Below are 17,994 nucleotides of genomic sequence, written 5' to 3'. Positions count from 1 at the left end.
GTGTAGCAAAATGATTCTTTGTTAAAATGTTCTGAACAATTCTAGTACCTCTATGAACATTGTGGAATTTTAAAATATGTTTAGCTTTACGATTAGGAAAGCAAGACGTAGTTCAATCGTTTTGATAACTTATTTCTAATAACGCTTCCTCAAGATCCACTAAAAAAAGCTCTTTGAACTATAGTACCTTTAACTCTCTTTACCAGCCCCACTTAAAAGCACTCTAAAAGTCCAATTTTCAGCATCAATTTCACCAGCACTGAGAGCGTTAAAGCTGGAAATTTGGATTGGAGGCGCCTCCCCTCTCTGTGACCAAGCAGTTGAAGACTGAGAAGAGCTTTAAATAGCAGGTGTTTGAAATTGTGATCATTTCCAGAGTCTGTTAGTGCAGCGCACGGTTTTATCATGTCAGCTACCGGCACGGAAACAAGCGCCCAGCTCCCTGCTCCTCCTGGACGGGTGTTTTTTCAGGCAGCCCCGACTGGAGGCTGTACTGGTGCTGGACCCGAGAGAAGGGATGATTCGGTCCAGAAGAAACAGGGCAAAGTAACCGTGAAATACGACAGGAAGGAGCTGAGAAAAAGGCTAATCTTGGAGGAATGGATCATTGAACAACTCAGTGAGCTCTACGATTGCGAGGTAGTCTTTAATATTTTAATATTGCTGTGATATTGTCTGTTAAAAGGAAGCTTCGAAATCCGTAGGTAAATATAAATTCTGAACTAACAGCCTTTTGTGTTTCTGTGTGCGTGAATTTGGTGTCCAATTAATACATTTTAAATCATGTTATTTCTTCCAGTGGTTGGAAGTGAAAGATTAATGTGATTTTATATAGTAGAAAATATTTATGGCATATTCTACCATTTACTCTTGAAGTAACATAATCATTATAAGAATTTAAGAATCATTCTTATTTACCATGAACGGATACCAAAACCGATATGCATAGTGGTGATCTTTGTGCCGTAACTTGTCAAATGAGATTTTAAATGACTGATTAAACCAATTAATCATTCGTGTTCAGGTCTGTGCCATATTTTGCTATAAAATGCATGAAGTTGTTTATTGCAGGGAGTCTCGAGTAGCGTAGTGACCCACTGAGTAGAAGCAGTAGTTAGATGGTAATATAATTAAACCTTTTTTCGTATATCGCGATTGCAGAAGAGGTTCCTGAGGTTAAAAGCTCTTTATAAATATATAGTTGTTTAAATACGATATCATGAAACTACTGCAGTATTACCTATTTGAGAATTTAACAGTGCGTGTTTCTTATATCGTACAGCTACTGCATCAAATCTGCGGCTTCGACAGGCGTGAAACGGAGTGTCATTATTGAGACCCCTTTCCAACCAATTATCTTGGCGACAGTTTTAGTTGAGCGTACGAAGTAATGAATTATGGAAATATTGGATGTGGCGCCCCATAAGTAGCATTTAATTTCGTATGTCTGAAATATAAAAATGTATATTTTTTTTTGTTTTACATTGAAGCTGATTTTATTTTATCACCGGTGTTCGAACATTCGACCTTGACATTATAAATCCCCGCTAGATGTGTGAATATTTAATTTACAAATAATATTTATCTCATGACCTAACGCCACGGAGAAAAAGAAGCTGTTTACTGTAAAACTTCACTTCTTGGTTTGCCAAGCATAAGTGCTTAGAGTTGGATGATATCACTGTAATTGCTAGGTGACATTAATACTGCGCGCCACTCAGATTTTATGCTACTGTGTTTAAGGAAGGTGAAGTCTTGTAGAGGCTGGTCGTATTTTATTTTTTTGCATCAAAAGTTGAGAGGTGAGGTATTTGCAGAAAGAAAAACAGAGTAAAATGGTATGATATTTTGAGCTGTAAACGTTTCTGTTTTGGGCAAGGACAGTGTAGAATAATATTCTATGCAATCGTTTCTGATCTTGAAGAATATTATTGAACATGAATAGTTCCAAAACCATGTTCTACAGTAGCCAGTTTTATCGACCCCGGCAAGGGCAGCAGTGTTTGAGAAACCTTTTCAGAGACGGGACAATGCTGGTCTTTTGGCAAACACTTTTTTTTGGTCTTGATAGTACATGCCTAGCAGTAGCTGGCTGTCTTTCTCCTCTCAAATTGATAAGGGGGGGTGTACAATGCACCTGTTTTTAACCTAATATATTTAGCAAACTGATTTCAAAATCTTAGGATTCTTGCCCACAATGGTTTGAAGCAGCAGTCTCCTTTCATTTTGTTTCTTTGAGTCAGTTTCATTAAATTCATTTTAGGTAGCTGGTAAATGCTTAAAAACTAGTCTGTAGGAAGTAGCTGTGTTTGAACTTGACACTGGACATCTAGATATTTTGCACTTTGAAAGGACAAACAAATTGTCCTTTCCCATGTGTGTAAAAGAACATCTACAATGTTACTGCTAAAACTCTTGGATGTCATGGAGGGTCCATGCCAATAAACCTAGAGTGCTGCTCTTGCAATGTTAATGTTGTGACACAGCATCTCCAGACTGTTCTTTGCCTATCACTTTGGAGAGCATGTCTGGATATTGGTGAAGTGGTGTTTTGTAATGAAGTGTTTGTCACTGATGTTTGGAGCAGCCATATGCAGAAGAAGGCTTGTGTAGAGAAACAACAGATCTTGTTAAGGTGTGAGTGGGTACTGATGCTAAATTTAGATGTCAACTTGGCAATGATTGTTGCTGTACAGTGTTATTAATCATATAATGAGATGTTATTACAGCAGCATCAGTGTAGTTCCATAGTCTTTCAACACAATCATATTCATCTCTATACGGTACAAGACACTAAAGACTGTCATTGTAGCAGTTTATGCTTTGCCCTGCTCTGTTGTTGGATCTCAACCCAGGTGGCTGTTAAACCCAGTGCCAAACATTGACAGATGATATTGGTGACCTAGCTTTTGCTTTAGAGACAGAATTAGGGGGAAAAAAATCCAATGGTGTATTTGCAATGCAATCAGTTTCTTTGTCGCTTTGCATAGTTGTTGTAGCTAACCTAATGATACCTTATCTTTCTTACACCCGAAGAAGGCTCCACAGCCGAAACCTTGTTTTCTCTCTTCTCTTTTCAGCATGCACACTCAATATATTGACTTATATGAGGGTCTTTTTCACTTTTAAATATTAATGTCGGAAACCTGTTTTAGAGCATTTCAACAACTATAAAATGCAGATTAAACAAATGGCTGAAATAAGTTAGGCTTTTTTTCTTGGGGTTGACTATTTTGGCATAATTTGAAGAATGCATCTTTTGATGGTACTAAATTTATTGGTCTGTGTCCTTGATAATTGCTTAAATAAAAAAAAAAATCTAGAACAAAGTCATTTAGAATTTACAAACTACATATCTGTGGTTGAATATGACATGCACCTTTCACATGATTGTTGTTCTGTAAATGGAAATTCTACTGAATAATAGTATGGGGAGTGAATTTAAGTTTTGTACTGTCTATACTTCAGGTACATTTGTTATAATTATAGCTACAAACGATTACAAATGCCTAATCTTTGTGCAGAGTACTCAAGATACCCTTATGTGGCCCTTGTTGTTTGTACCATGTGTACTGTAGGTTAGAGAGAAATGGCACTGGGAATACCATAGTTATGCTTCTTAGTTTCATCAACCCAGAGTAGGTGCAGTTTAACACGGATAAAATAAACACCTAGTACATGTTGACATACATATTGTACTCTGTTTTAAATGAACAGGACAGCCATTGTGTTATAAGTGGAATAGTAATAGTTCCTCCAAACTGTTAATGTGGCAGTTTTTAATGGAGGGTAAGCAGTTGGGGAAGATGTCATGAAACAGAAACAATTTCCAACACAAAATATCTGCATACCTACTTTATGAATACACATTTTACAGAAATAAATGGCAGTGGTTCCCAATTCTAGTCCTGAGGGGCCAACATCTCTTCTAGCTCAGTTCTTCATCTTAAGCAAATAAAATATGCCGCAAACGGGAAATTGATTTTTTTTTTCATTGTTGGCTCACTAATCTCACTAAGATTTATCATTGTGCAAATTTCTGAACTTTAGAACTACTCTCACTCAGGTGAACAGTAATCCATTTGACCTCTGGAGTAGAAAGCTCTCGTTACTAGATTTCTTCATGCTGTCATTCCTATTTTTGTTGTTCATCATAAATTGATTGTGTTTATTTCTGACATCTCGTAATACAATCGTAAAGTTTTCTCTTTAATAAATTAATTGAGCACACGCAATGCAGTAATTTAACCTGTTAACTTAATTAAGCCTGGTGAGACTTGAGGAATTGAAAAGAAAACTGTCTCACTTTTCAAGAGAACAACACTCTTGTACAATCTAAATGTTGGAGGTTGGACGTCATTGATTGCCAGCTTTAAACTCTTGATTGCTTCCAGACAGGGAGTAACACTTTCAAATCTGGTCTGGCGTTTCAGACAAATCTTCTGTTTTGTAGTTGTTGAAAATTACTCCACAATCTGTGAGACCAGAAGGTATAATTTTCACCAAGACTAATGCAGCTTGGTCTTTGTGATTATGTTTTGCACTGCCAGGTCATAACAAGTAATTGAGGGAAACCCATCTGCATGGTGGCACATTGAGGCAGCTCACTTGCTGCCTTTCTTGTGAGCTGATCCTGTCGTGATGGTATTATAATGGCGCAAGACCCGTCCTTGTGCTGCTCGTGTACTGTAACAGTTTTCTTGTGGGGCGAGAGTGTCATGGTTATGCCCTGGATGTTCTACCTGCCAGATGTGAGCCCCACTGAACATCCGTGGGATTGGCTGGGAAGTCACGTGTCATCTTGGGTTCGGGATTTAGTGAAAAGGTTAATGCAGGACATGAGAGGAATGAACCAATCTTCCAAGACAGTATCCACAATCTAGTGCATCTAGAATACAAGTCCTGTATTCCTGTGATTTCTACTGAAGAAGCTCTGTTAAGAAATAAGCAATTTGTTGCATAAGCTATAAGCTGTCCTAGTGATAGCAAAGGTAAATCAGTGTAACGTATTTCTTTGTCATATGTGATCAATAAATTGATGGTGACAAAACGTTTTTGCTCTGACATTTTCCATATCGCTTTACTTTTGAGTTGATTGCAGTTATAGGTCTCTACTCTACTTCAATATACTGAGTTTTAAAATTCATTATTTTTTTGTCAGAATGAACCTTTTTTAAGTCTTGAATCACTTCATAATTTTGGTAAAAGAATGATTTGATTATTAAGGACTTTAACTTTAATTTTCAAGGTGTTTCAGGCTACTTTCCATTACATTTTGCCCTTCATCTTGTTTGCTTGTTGTTGATCTGTTGTCTTTGTGGGTATGTGAGTAAATAGTACAGCTAAAAATGTTATTCTTTGTTGGTTTTTATTTTATTTTTTATGTTGAAATGCAGACTTAAATAGCCCTACAAGAACTGGTTGGACTACCGTCTATAGGAAAAACACTTTTAACTGTATTAGTAATGCATATTACGCTTCAAATGTTTTGTCACAGTAGTGAGATTCTAAGCTACATCCTGCCAGATCAAAATACCTTTAATTCACACCTCTTTGTAATGTACTTCAAGCAGAAACATGACAATGACGGGCACTAAAAGATTGTTAAAGACATTGTTCCATCCACATTCTGAATTGTACTATGGAGGCAGTAATGATGGTCTTAAGCCTAATAATTGAATAACGGCAATTTATGTAGAGAGGCTTCCTCTCACTGAACTGTTTTTTAAATGTGAATCTCTTTAAGGTGGAGGCAGTGCATGTAACCTTGAGATCCTGAATCTTAAATTGGAAGCACGCTGAAACATCTTTGCTTCCTGGATCCCTGATTGACATTAAAACGGGTAGTCCTGAAAGTGTAGTCCTCAGTACTGTGGGTAGCAGTGAAAATATTTCTGCGCACTTCGTCCAGTATTCTGGAAGATGTGCAGTAGTCTCCATTATAACAGCTTATTTCACAAAGTAAAAAATGAAACAGTTTAGTTTCATTTTATAACAGGACTACACTGCAGGATTGTCTTCAGTGACTGCTAGTCATTGGTGACTTTTTTTTTAAAAAAATGCAAGTTAAACATTTGTCTGCCTGTACCTCAAGTCTCTATACAGCAGAGATCCTTAGGCTGTCTTGCTCTTAGCTAAAAAAAAATATTTGGAAGACTCAAGTTATTACAACGCAATGCTAGCATCTCTGCACGTTTCTTCAGAAAGATCACTGCTTTGCTTCTATTTAAACCCCAAAGCCAGATTTTCTTTTAATATTGAAAGGAAAATCTTTTGCTTTCATAATTGCTGTCGTGACACTCATTTTTAAAAAGGCTAGTTTCTGGTTTTGCACATTTATTCTTCTTGTAACCAAGCCTTGTTTTTTTTTTTAAATGCATCATGGGGAAATATCTGTATTATGCTTTTTAAATTTCAGTCACGCAATTTCCAATTGTTAATGTTGAATTGGGCCTGCATCTATGGTTTATTAGGCTCACTTATTACCTTTATAAAGTGCTTAATCCTATCCATTATTAAGAGGGAATTTATAAAACTTGATGGCAGATGACCAATTTCATTCATGGGACATTTGTCAGGACTTGCAGTAAGTACACCAATTGATTCCTGTGGGTTATGTAGGAAAGTAATAGGATTGTATTGCATGTAACTTTTGTCTTGATGGAAGGGAAAAATCATGTGGTGCTGGATCTTGATTTGAATGAATAATTTCAGAACATCTGTGAAAATAGCTTAGTGCTTTTCTTTATTCACAGCCAGTATGACACTTTCTATATCCATATTTTGCCATTTTAATTTGGTAACATTACAGATGCTTGTTGATTTTAATATATAGCATTCAGCAAAAAAGCTTCTGTTCTCATTCTTGTGAAATATATGCAGTGTTAGTTTTGCATTTGAAACTGATGGCAAGATTGACTCCAATAGCTCTGCTGATTTAGCACGGTTTCCAATAGGGAAAGTAAGCCTGGCATACAGGTCACCTATATGGATTTAGGTTTACTTAGCTACTTTAAAAGGGTTCCGAGAGAATAAAAAATGCATAACCCTGTGATTTGCAAGGAAGTGATGGTTACAAATTAACTTGGAATTGAATTGTCTGGCTGCATTTTAAGCTGCTGACCTTAAAAATTCTATTTTGTGCCACAAGCTGTGTTTATTTTGTTTTATGTGAAACATAAATGCATCAAGAGCATTTCAGTTTTTAAAAGCAGTGTGTTTTTGTGCCAGTAGAATAGTTTTCAAAATGTTATCTCAAAGTGAGCCCTTTACAATAGCTAGATTAAAATAATTGCTTACACTTATATAGCGGTTTTCTGGATACTCCACTCAAAGTGCTTTACAGGTAATGGAGACTCCCCTCCACCACCACCACCAATGTGCAGCATCCACCTGGATGATGCGATGGCAGCCAAAGTGCGCCAGAACGCTCACCACACATCAGCTATCAGTGGAGGAGAGCAGAGTAAATGAAGTCAATTCATAGATGGGGATTGTTAGGAGGGCATGATTTGTAAGGACCAATGGGAAATATGGCCAGGACGCCAGGGTTACACCACTACTCTTTGAGAAGCGCCCTGGGATTTTTTAATGACCACCGAGGGTCAGGACCTCGGTTTTACATCTCATCCAAAGGACAAGATATACTGTAGGCCTAGACTCCAGGATTTAGACTGGGGTAGGGGAATCATTTAAAAACATGGTGCAGGTTTAACTTGCAACACCAACAAGAAACCCATCAAAATTGACATGAAATGTAAACTAAGGTAACGTTTGTTTTTTTTTTAGCCACATCAGACTAAATTTGAACTTGTCTACCTGGAGCAGATTAGAGAATGTTGCTATAGTTACTTGACCAGACTTTGTCGACAAAAATTTGGCTTTCAAATTTCATGGACTTCCACATGATGGTTGTCTATACAATAACAATGCTAATCCACTACCATGTTTAACAGCAGGTTAACAATAGCAGCAACAATAAACCTGTCCAAATGTAGGAAAAACACTTAAGCGATATTTACTTTGTTCCACGGATCACAAGTCTAGGTTTTGTGCTCATTACACTAGGTTAACCTTTGGCTTTGGTTACAAGTGGTTTCCGAATGGCAGCTCCATCATAAATATCGGCTTTGTGAAGCTCACGGCGTATGGTTTTTGATGAGACTGATGATGTAGATTCAGTTCTGAGGTAAAGTTTTAGTGGCCATTGTCTTGTGGTTTTTAGCAGTTATCCTGTTAAGTGTCCGTCCATTCATCCCTGTTGGTGAGCTTCAACTTGGGACTACTGTTCATCTTTCCTGATGTTTTCCCTTCTTTGGCATATGCCATCATGATTTTTCACACTGTTGCCCTTGATTCATTACATTTTTCTGTTTCCAAGACGTGCATCTGAACCTTGGGCACCCACTATATGACATCTTTCAAAATGCGAGATATTAAATTGTTGTTTTTTATCAAATGTCTTTTATAGGGGAAACATTGGTTATTAGTATTGAAATTATGAAAAGTGTAGAATATTTGTAATTTACTAAATCCCAATTACAGGTCCTTTTTTTATTAGGTGTTTCCATTATTTTGCCACCCCCTGTACATGACACAATATGTTTGCATATTAGGTAGGCTTTGCTAATGATTCACTGTACACCCCACTCCTCAGATCACGAAAGGTTTCTGTTCTTTCAGTATTTGTGTGACCTGAATCTTTTGCAAGACGGAACCCTTAGCTGTCGCATCAATACAAATGGAGAATTGCCTTGCATGATATTGGAGCGATCCTCACATTTTTGCCCTAGGCGTGTCTCCAAGTGAGAAAGGACAGGAGAGCAGAACTACAGGCTCACCAGCACTTATTGTCCTTTTAAAGACTATTGGGTGTGTGCGCTTATAACGGATGGGGTAGGCAGCAGCAGCTAGGAGTCGTTGAGGTAGGAAGAGAGGACAACTTCCCTGATTATATATCGGGAGTGGGGGGATGAAACCACACTGAATGGGGGGGGAATACCCTATCATTAGAGTATTTAAACCCCAAATATAGTATAAACCAGGAGAAACCCTCAAATGAAATCTAAAAGTAAGATCCAAAGATCAAAAAGCTGGGAGAGGAAACGCAAATATCACCATATTTGTTAAAATATAGAGGTGTGATTTGTGCATGTGGTTGAGATTCATATGCATTATCTGGTTACTGTAGTTCCTGTGATCTGGTGAGAGTGGGGTACCAATTTATTAAAAACGCAGTTCAGCAATTAAACACAAAATAAAATCGAATAACTGGGGTGCTTCACTGACATGATTTCAGTATGGATTGCTCTCAACTTTTAATAAAAACGTGCAAGATAACATGCAGATGTTTTCACATGTGCGTGAAAGTTAGTTTGAAGTGCCAAATGGAGGCCCCACGGTTGCTGGTGGCAACTACTCCGTGCTCTTCATCCATGGAAGGAATTTGTCCCACTACTTGCTCTTTCATGTTGCACATGTACTGTAATGTTCCATACCTATTTTTTTATGGGACCCCCAGGAGGGTTTTAGGTCAAGTTCCGTGTAACCTGGATCGAGGGTGTACTACACTTTCCATTTTGCAAATGTGCCAGTTGCTCTTTTTTCCCCAGTTATTGATGTGGTTAGGAAGCTGGTCTTATAGCTTAAAGGTTATGGGTTCAAATCCCATGTGGAGTCAACTAGCAGTACATGAAATGGTTGTAGTATGGCCATTTAAATGCTATATAGATGTGTGTGTACAGTATATATTATATATATGCAGAAACAAGTGTTGGTAATGATGAGTCAATACAGATTTTAATGATCAAGAACCAGGCCTTTTCTTTTAATGTACTTTGTAGAAGTAAAATCTGGGAAGACTTAGCAACTGGTCTATGTTGTGGGTACAAGCTCGATTTTTTTTTATGTATTTGATGAGTAGAAATCCTGACAATGTAATGCTAATAGCCGTTAGGAAACAGTTGAAAGTGTACTGGACCCATTTTCTGTTTAATGCAAACAATGCAGTGCTTAAATGGTTCTAATTTATCGTGCGTCGAAAGTCATTACAAAGTATAGCCTTTGCAGTTCAACACTTCATTTTGTGTTAGTCTTAATTACAGTAACTGACTTCATGTCAAATGGAGAAAAAATGCAGTATCCATAATAAAGGTTACTAAGTCTTCTATTAGACTTTAGTGTTTTCATTCTTGTGCAGTCTTATTATTAATAGTAATTGCTTACACTTATATAGTGCTTTTCTGGACTCCACTCAAAGTGCTTTATAGGTAATGGGGACTCCCCTCCACCACCACCAATGTGCAGCATCCACCTGGAGGATGCGACGGCAGCCATAGTGCGCCAGAACGCTCTTTATGATTGGGACTATTCAATAGGCTGCCATTAATTTCTGAAGACACCTGACAAATTACCAGGTTAGGTGCGTTTAGTTTCTAGAGAATCTCGGATTACATTATTTGCAATTTTTTAAAGAACAACAAAAGTTGTAGAAAGACTCAATTTCAAGTGTAAGTGAGTTTTCTGTTACTGAAGTGTGTTGAATTACTAAATATGTTAAAACATGCATTCTACCTTTTGAACAAATAGTCTTTAACCAGGCTTGTACTTAATGATTTAGATGGCATATCAGCATATTTTCCCCCTCTCAGAGTTACAGCAAAATGCAAACCAAAGAATGGTAAGGCTTTGATTTTGCTATTGTTAATTCATTATCTAAAAGATTTGAGGTAAAATCTTACTAGGTTATTGACTCTTGTATTAATGTTTTTAGGTTCCTAGTAATTGAGAAATGGAATTTTGAAATCTCTTAACTGTGTTACAGAGTATCGGCTTTGATTTAATTAAGTAAAGAGAGCTGTTCACCTACAGAAATGGTATTTTCCTTAGTTCTTGTTGGAAGTGGATCAGCTAATTTTAAGCTGTATTCCCATCAAACCATAAAACGATTTTATGTGATCTCTTCATTCTATTTAAAAGTAGGGATGCCTGGACTACTTAAAAATTAGTAAAAACTAGGCAAACAGTTTATAAGGTTATTTTATGCTGAAATACTTGTCATGCCCCTTTAACAAGATATCGGCTAACATTACAATACATTAACTATATTTTTGCAAAGGAGAAGAAGCTATTTTGTGTGGTAATTATTAGCAGATTGGTTTTAGAATCTCATCCAGATTCAATGGCCAGCAGCCATATCACTCTGCAACTCACAACTGGCAACTCACTGAAGCTAAGCAGGTGTGAGCCTAGTCAGTACCTGGATGGGGAAAAACTGAGGTTGCTGCTGGAAGGGGTGTTAGTGGGGCCAGCAGGGGGTGCTCACCCTGCAGTTCATGTGGGTCCAAATGCCCCAGTATGGTGATGGGGACACCCATACTGTAAACGGGTGCCGTCCTTCGGATGAGATGTAAAACCGAGGTCCTGACTCTTTGTGGTCATTAAAAATCCCAGGGTGTTTCTTGAAAAGAGTAGTGGTATAACCCCGGCGTCCTGGCCAAATTTCCTATTAGCCCTTACCAAGCATGGCCTCCTAATAATCCCCATCTATGAATTGGCTTCATTACTCTGCTCTCCTCCTCCCTCATAGCTGGTGCACTATGGTTGCTGTCACATCATCCAGGTGGTGGTGGTGGTGGAGGGGAGTCCCCATTACTGTAAAGCGCTTTAAGTGGAGTGTCCAGAAAAGCGCTATATAAGAAGCAAGGGTCTCTGCTTCAGCTGTATTAGTAGAGAATTTGTTCCATACTCCCATGACACTTTTGAGTACAAAAAATGTTACCTGTTCTCCATTCTAGATGGACATAGATGCTGTAGTTTCTACTTGGTGTCTGTGATTCATATTTCCCTGTTGATGTTGGAGGGTGGGGGAGTCTAGGTGTCCTCCTAGTCAAACCTATAAAGAAAAAGTTTTTTGAGACTGAAAATAATGAATGCTCAAGTATGATTTTGTAGGATTTTATGTGCAACAACATATTGCTTATTAGATGGGGATTAGAAGAAATAAGAGCATAATAAAGGTTAGAAACAGTTGTTTCAGTTGTGCTGTATGTTTCTAACATTTGTTGGATAGGCTTGTTGTTGACTCCCACAATATTGTTGGCTATTGGGTTATTAGAATAATTCTAGGATGACAAAATAGTATCTCTTAGCAATGGTGATCCAAATGCAAATCAAAATGTGAGTTTATATTCGAACATCTATACGAATTAAAGAATCCCAACAATCCCAAACAAAACAAATGTGCTGAAAGGGGGTTTGAAAAGGCCCTGTGATAAAACCATTATCTCTAGTTGTACAGTATGTCTTGTGCGTCAGATTGCTTCATGTAAATCAAAGGCGAGTACTCTGTCCTCTTGGCTCTTGTTGCCATTCTCCAGTTAAATAACTTCTTCAGTTGTCCTTTCTCTTGGATTCTATTTTTTTTTCCGGAACAGTGCTTTGTGCTTTTTCTGCAAATCCCATCGAATACCATCTGTTTGATTATTACCCTAAAATGATGTGCACATTCTTGAAAAGCAAAACATCACGTCCTTGCATACATTTTTTATTTTGCCGTTTGTGGTGGTGGTGGCCAAGTATGTGCTTGAGGAAGAAAATGGAGAGCATTCAAGGGACAGTCAATTTCCTAATTTAATACATTTTAAAGATTCAAATTTTAAGCAAAGCAGCCCCGTCTCAATTACAGGCTTCTGAAAGAGAATAGTTCATTTTTTCATAGCAACTTTAAAAATGTTGGTGTTCTGCTTTGCTGAAGCACTAAGTCATTACCATTTTTTCCAGCAGAAATGCAATCTATAATGAAGTGAGTCTGATTCTGAAATCTACAAAGAAATTGAACATAAGGACACAGTAGTCAATTAGATGTACATCCATCTTCCATCCAACAAAACCAAAAAATCTAAATTTTATATATGGTTGCGCGTAACTAAATCTGATAACTAAGATCTTTGTGAAATACTGTAGCTAAGCATTACAGATAAGCATAATGGAAGGGACAGCAGTAAAAACTACTGTAAAAAGCTTACACTGTATGTGCTATGGAGTTTTAACTTCTAGCATAGTCTGATTTTATATTTGAATAGAAATGTAAAGATATTAAAAATTTGGATAATGCCACTTGTATGCACATTTTAATGCTGGTACATGTTCATCTGTGGGTATGAATGGTCTGGCAATTCATGGCTAAAGTTAATATTCGTGACCAACATTTTAAAATAGGTTGTCAATACTGGAGTTCTTTTCTGTTTGATTAAAAGCTTCACAAAGATGTGCTCCTGTCACCCCTAAACATGAGTTCCCACCTTCCAGTCCTTATAGTGAGGCCACTGAGAAGTAAACAAGTTCCTGGTGTCTCCTAGACTAAAACTTATTTTATACAAAATTGGACTATATCCTAATTAAATCACTTCAGTTTTTTTTAACCGATCTAATGACCTAATCCTTCATTCTGTAGTAGTTCTATCCTCCTGTACATCTTCTTAAACCAAATGTTCATTATGCTTAAATGCGTTTTGTATCTACAGCATGCTGTATGAATATAATTGGGCTAATAAGCCTTTTCATTGATAGCCCCCTAGTGAGAGAGCTATTAAATGGCTTTCTTGCCTAATGCACTTGCTGTCAACTTCACACAAAGTCAAAAATCTATAATCCATAAATAGAAGGCATAAAAGCCTTCATGTGATTCCCAAAGGCATTGCTTTATCCACTCAATTCTCATTCACTGTCTTTAAACTATTCCTTTTAAGCTGTGGCTAAAATAATCGATTTTACTTGTCAGAGTAGAACACTCCATGGGAGCCATATTGGCAGACTTAGAGGTGCATTACTTGAACTAAAATGGCGAGTTTGACCCTCCATTTTGCTGCATGGATTTGTGGAATTGTCATTCCTGAGTGACCGCTTATTGGGAAGGTTTTGCCAGTTTTATAACTGGGCTAAATCTCAGAATTCAACTTTGCTGCCATTTTGTGAATGTTTCTAGTCCTTTTGTATCCAAATAAGTTCTGTCATTGGCATTATGACTTCATGCAAGGCCATGGAGCCATTTTTATCTATTGATAGAATGAAGTTCTATTGCACTAAGATTTTGGTTTTGATGGATGAAGTAGAAAGGGTCAAAAGATGCATCCTGGAAATACAATACATAATGCTTGGCACTAAACTGTGTGCTTCATGTACTGTAGCAAAATATAGGGTGGAACCACAAAGTAGGAACTGTGGGTGCATGAACCAGACTATACAAACTGAAACTGAAGTGTTGTAGTTGTTTGATCATAGTTACTAGGGTTGGTTTAATGTCTTGAAAACCCCACGGTATTTATTGAAAAGAATTTTATGGGAATTCACTTGTGGACAAATCTTATTCACTGATTCCTAATATGGCGTCACCCCCCTTCCCAGGTGTTTTCATTGCCCTGAATAAAAATTCCTGTTCTCCCTGCCACGTTAATGCCACTTAATGGTTGTACTCAAAATGTTAAAATGGCCACCTGTACAGTCTGTTTACAGACTTAAATGGGACATTGGAGGGAAGCTTTTCTTCAGATCCAGTGTTGTCTGTCTTAGATATTTAGGTAGAACAAAATGCATACAATGTGTTTTAGCTTTTTAGTTATTGTCTTTTACTGGATTATTAATGCTCACCAGTTAACTTTCTTAATGTCTTAAATTTTACAGCTTTTGAGTGTGTACAATGTGTACACTTTTCTGAAATGCTTTCAAAATCTGTGGATGTACACAATTACTGTAGTTTCCTTGAAAGAAAGGAAAGTGTGTTTGTGTGTGTGTATAGGGTATGTATAATTCATCACATGCTCAATATGAAGAAATCATATGAGCTGTTTGGATCTGTGGTGGACTAGCAGCTGAGCCAGAAATACAAAAAAATGTTAATGGCAAAGCTATTGTGAAAACCTCTTGGGACCTTATTAGAGTATTCAACTCTTAACATTGAAAGCTGAATTAAAATTCTTTAGAGGTTTGAATTGGAAATGATTCACTGTTGGAAATCATTTTTGTGTAATATGCAGCGCTCAGCTGAGGGGTGGGATCAATGGTTTGTGAAGTATACATAGACTAAAATCTCTGGAAAGTTGAGTCATAGGTGATTTTGAAGTAGGGACATGTGGTAATGATGTAAATAAAACTAAAGTGCTCTCCTATTCCATAAAGTACTCTTTAGGTTTGAAGAAGGAAATTTTAATTGCAGAAAGTGTTCTGTGATGTCACATAGTTGACGCTATCAACTGGTGTTCTAATGAAAATTTTCAAAACCAACCATACTGTATGCAGAATGGAGGTTTCAGGGCAGTTTGGTCTCCTTTCCCTTCTCTTTTTAAAATTTCACACTTGCAAACATTGTTTAATGCATTAATGTCACTTAAAGCTTCATGACAAGGTCCAGAAGGACTATGTTTAAAAATAATGCCAAGCATTATTTGTAAATTTTAAAGACTAAAGTGACCAATCCACAGGAATTTACTGACTTGCAAGAAATTTAGTATCTTCAGCCTGTGCATCAAGGTCAGCCTAAATCTTTTATTCTCTCCAACATAAACGATTTAAATGCGTGAAGGCTCTATGGCCCATCTGTCTCATTTGGTAGGTAGGAGGTATCTGATCTGATGATACTGTATGTAGCCACTTCCTAGCTTAGTATCTTGAGTCATACTCCTACAACCCTTTGAGTAAAGAACTCCCTCAAGTCTTTGGTATTCATTCTGGACAAATCTGCTGGGTATCCAGTTCCCACAGAGTCCCCGAGTCTTCTCTCTTCAATGGTTGAAAAAAAAAGTTCAATTCCCTCAGCCTGTCAGTGTAGGACATTACTTTATTCTGGAACCCATCTGGATGCACTTCTTAGCAGTGATTGCAGAGGAATGTAACTTTATTTTTTAACGTGTTCACCAAAAATTGTACACAGTATTCTACTACTGCATTATGATTTTAACATCATTTTCTTTTAAAATTCTGCGATTATCAGTATATCCCACCTTTTTCTCTTGTAAATTTGGTGACCCATAATCTTTTTTTTAATACTGTAAGTAGCCTCTTGTGCATTTTCCATTTTGATATTAGATTGTTTTGCTGCCTTCATTTAATACTCTGCAGATGTCTATATTTAAGTATCTGCCAGCTGTTTTCCCTGTCTAGAACTATCTAAACTTCTTTGTATTTCATTTGCTGGTTCTACAGAATTTAGCTTATATAATGTAAGCTATACATTATATATAATGTATTAGCTATACTCAACGTTTCCTATACGTTGACCAGTTCACAATCCATATACTGTAGCTGCATTACTCTGCATTCCTACCACCTATAATTTTGAGAATCAATCTTTTCTGAGGAATTTTATAATCTTTTGAAAATTCCATTAGCCACATTTGTTAAAAATCTTTCTGGCAATCCTTTACAAATCTGTCTGTTCTCTTGGATCTTATTTCCATATTGATTTAGCTTAGTTCTAAAACCAAATCAAGTATTTATTCGAATGGGTATGTTAACAATGAGGAAAAGATTTTAGAGTTGTTTAATTCTTCAAGACAAATACTAGAATACTTTGTTTTTAACAGTGGCAAGCTATGGATTTTAAAGCTTTAATGGTATGGCACAGAAATATACATTTCTGCTTTCTTGAACAATAAGAATGGCTTTTTTTTGTCTTGTAGAGAAGAGTGTTGTTTTGGAAAACAAATTTGCAAGACCCTAATTTGTATCTGTTGAATCCTAATGAGGTGTTGGCATCGGTTTTCACTTGCCTTTTTTACATGAAGTGAGTTTAACCCTTTGTCCTAATGATGCATTAAAGAAACCTATTGTACTCTTGCATTCTTGGAATAAATCCTTACCTTTCAAATGAATTTTACCTGATTTTAATCTGTGCTTTGAAAGTTTACCAAGAGTCTGCCTTTATGCATTTCCTAAAAAGCACTGCCTTATGATTAGAAAGAATTCTGCCTGGTTATTATAGTCAGTTCATCTTTTAAACATGATGCTGTAATAAAAAAAAAATTTGAAGTGCCCAATAAAGAAACTTGGCCAAGTGTCTGCCAGTTTCCAAAGAAAGAAATGGGAGAGACAAATAAGAAATACAGTTAGACCTTTACTTCCATTATCCAGAATTGTAGCTGCATCCTACCTCAGAATGTTCTTAATTTTTTCTTTAGATTGCCCGGTTATATTATAAAACATACTTGGACTGATAGAAAAGATTACAAGTAATGTGACCTTTAGTTTGATAATCAAAGCCGTAATAGGTACTGCTTTTTATTTAAACATCCCAAATGAAGCAGCCTGGATTTTTAAAGATCGGTTAATTTAAAGAAAAACTGAACCAATTGTTTTTTTTTTTCTTAGAGACTACACAAAATGTAGTTTGGGGGGGGGGGATGATCTTTTGTTAGAACTGGTGCATATTCTAATAATTCAGAGACTGAATGTCTGAGCTGCTCTTAATTTAATATAGCTTCCACACTTTTGGTATTATACTGCTGCAAGCCATTAATCAAAATGTCTTGCTGCTGATGATGCATACAGTATGTTTTCTCAGAATCTGCAGTGCATTGTTATATTTATGCCATAAATGAAACTTGTTTTTGCTGTATGTGCTATGTGTGTCTGAATATAAATAGTGTATGTCTTGCCTTTCTATTTATCCACCACCGTCATGGTACTTTGTTTTTAATTAGTGACTCAGTTTAAAGCCTCTTGGCCATCTGGTCCTATTTCGGTTAGCAAATGGCCAGACAGAGATGATATGTAGGCCAAAGGCATTATAGGGGTGTCATCAGTTTTAGTGACCTCTTAGCCTTGTTGGATTGGTCTAGATTGCTACGATACCCATTTCTGCCCTGGGAGGGGGACGGTTCACCAAAGAATTTATAAGCTTTCTGCTGGATTGCAGACCAGAAGCTCTGTTCTGGACCATTAATATCCCACGTGCCAAATGTGCAGATGGTCAGTGTTTCTAGCATATGTTTCTCCTTTACA

The 17,994-nt window shown here is 37.0% G+C and overlaps 1 protein-coding gene across 1 annotated transcript in view; it reads left to right on the top strand.

Annotated features, from left to right (window-relative positions):
• Positions 1–318: 318 nt before the first annotated feature.
• ppp1r14c (protein phosphatase 1, regulatory (inhibitor) subunit 14C) overlaps positions 319–17,994 on the top strand; it is a 36,285-nt gene continuing 18,609 nt past the window's right edge. Inside the window, exon 1 of the mRNA XM_088909148.1 lies at positions 319–639. Within this exon, the coding sequence (XP_088765274.1) occupies positions 406–639 (234 nt within the window). The 5' untranslated portion in view covers positions 319–405. The remainder of the gene's footprint in view (positions 640–17,994) is intronic.

Source organism: Atractosteus spatula, chromosome 2, assembly GCF_055471065.1.
Source record: "Atractosteus spatula isolate fAtrSpa1 chromosome 2, fAtrSpa1.hap1, whole genome shotgun sequence".
Classification (NCBI taxonomy): Eukaryota; Metazoa; Chordata; class Actinopteri; order Semionotiformes; family Lepisosteidae; genus Atractosteus; species Atractosteus spatula.
Note: the sequence above shows the minus strand (reverse complement) of the source record. Positions and strands in the feature narration are given on the sequence as shown.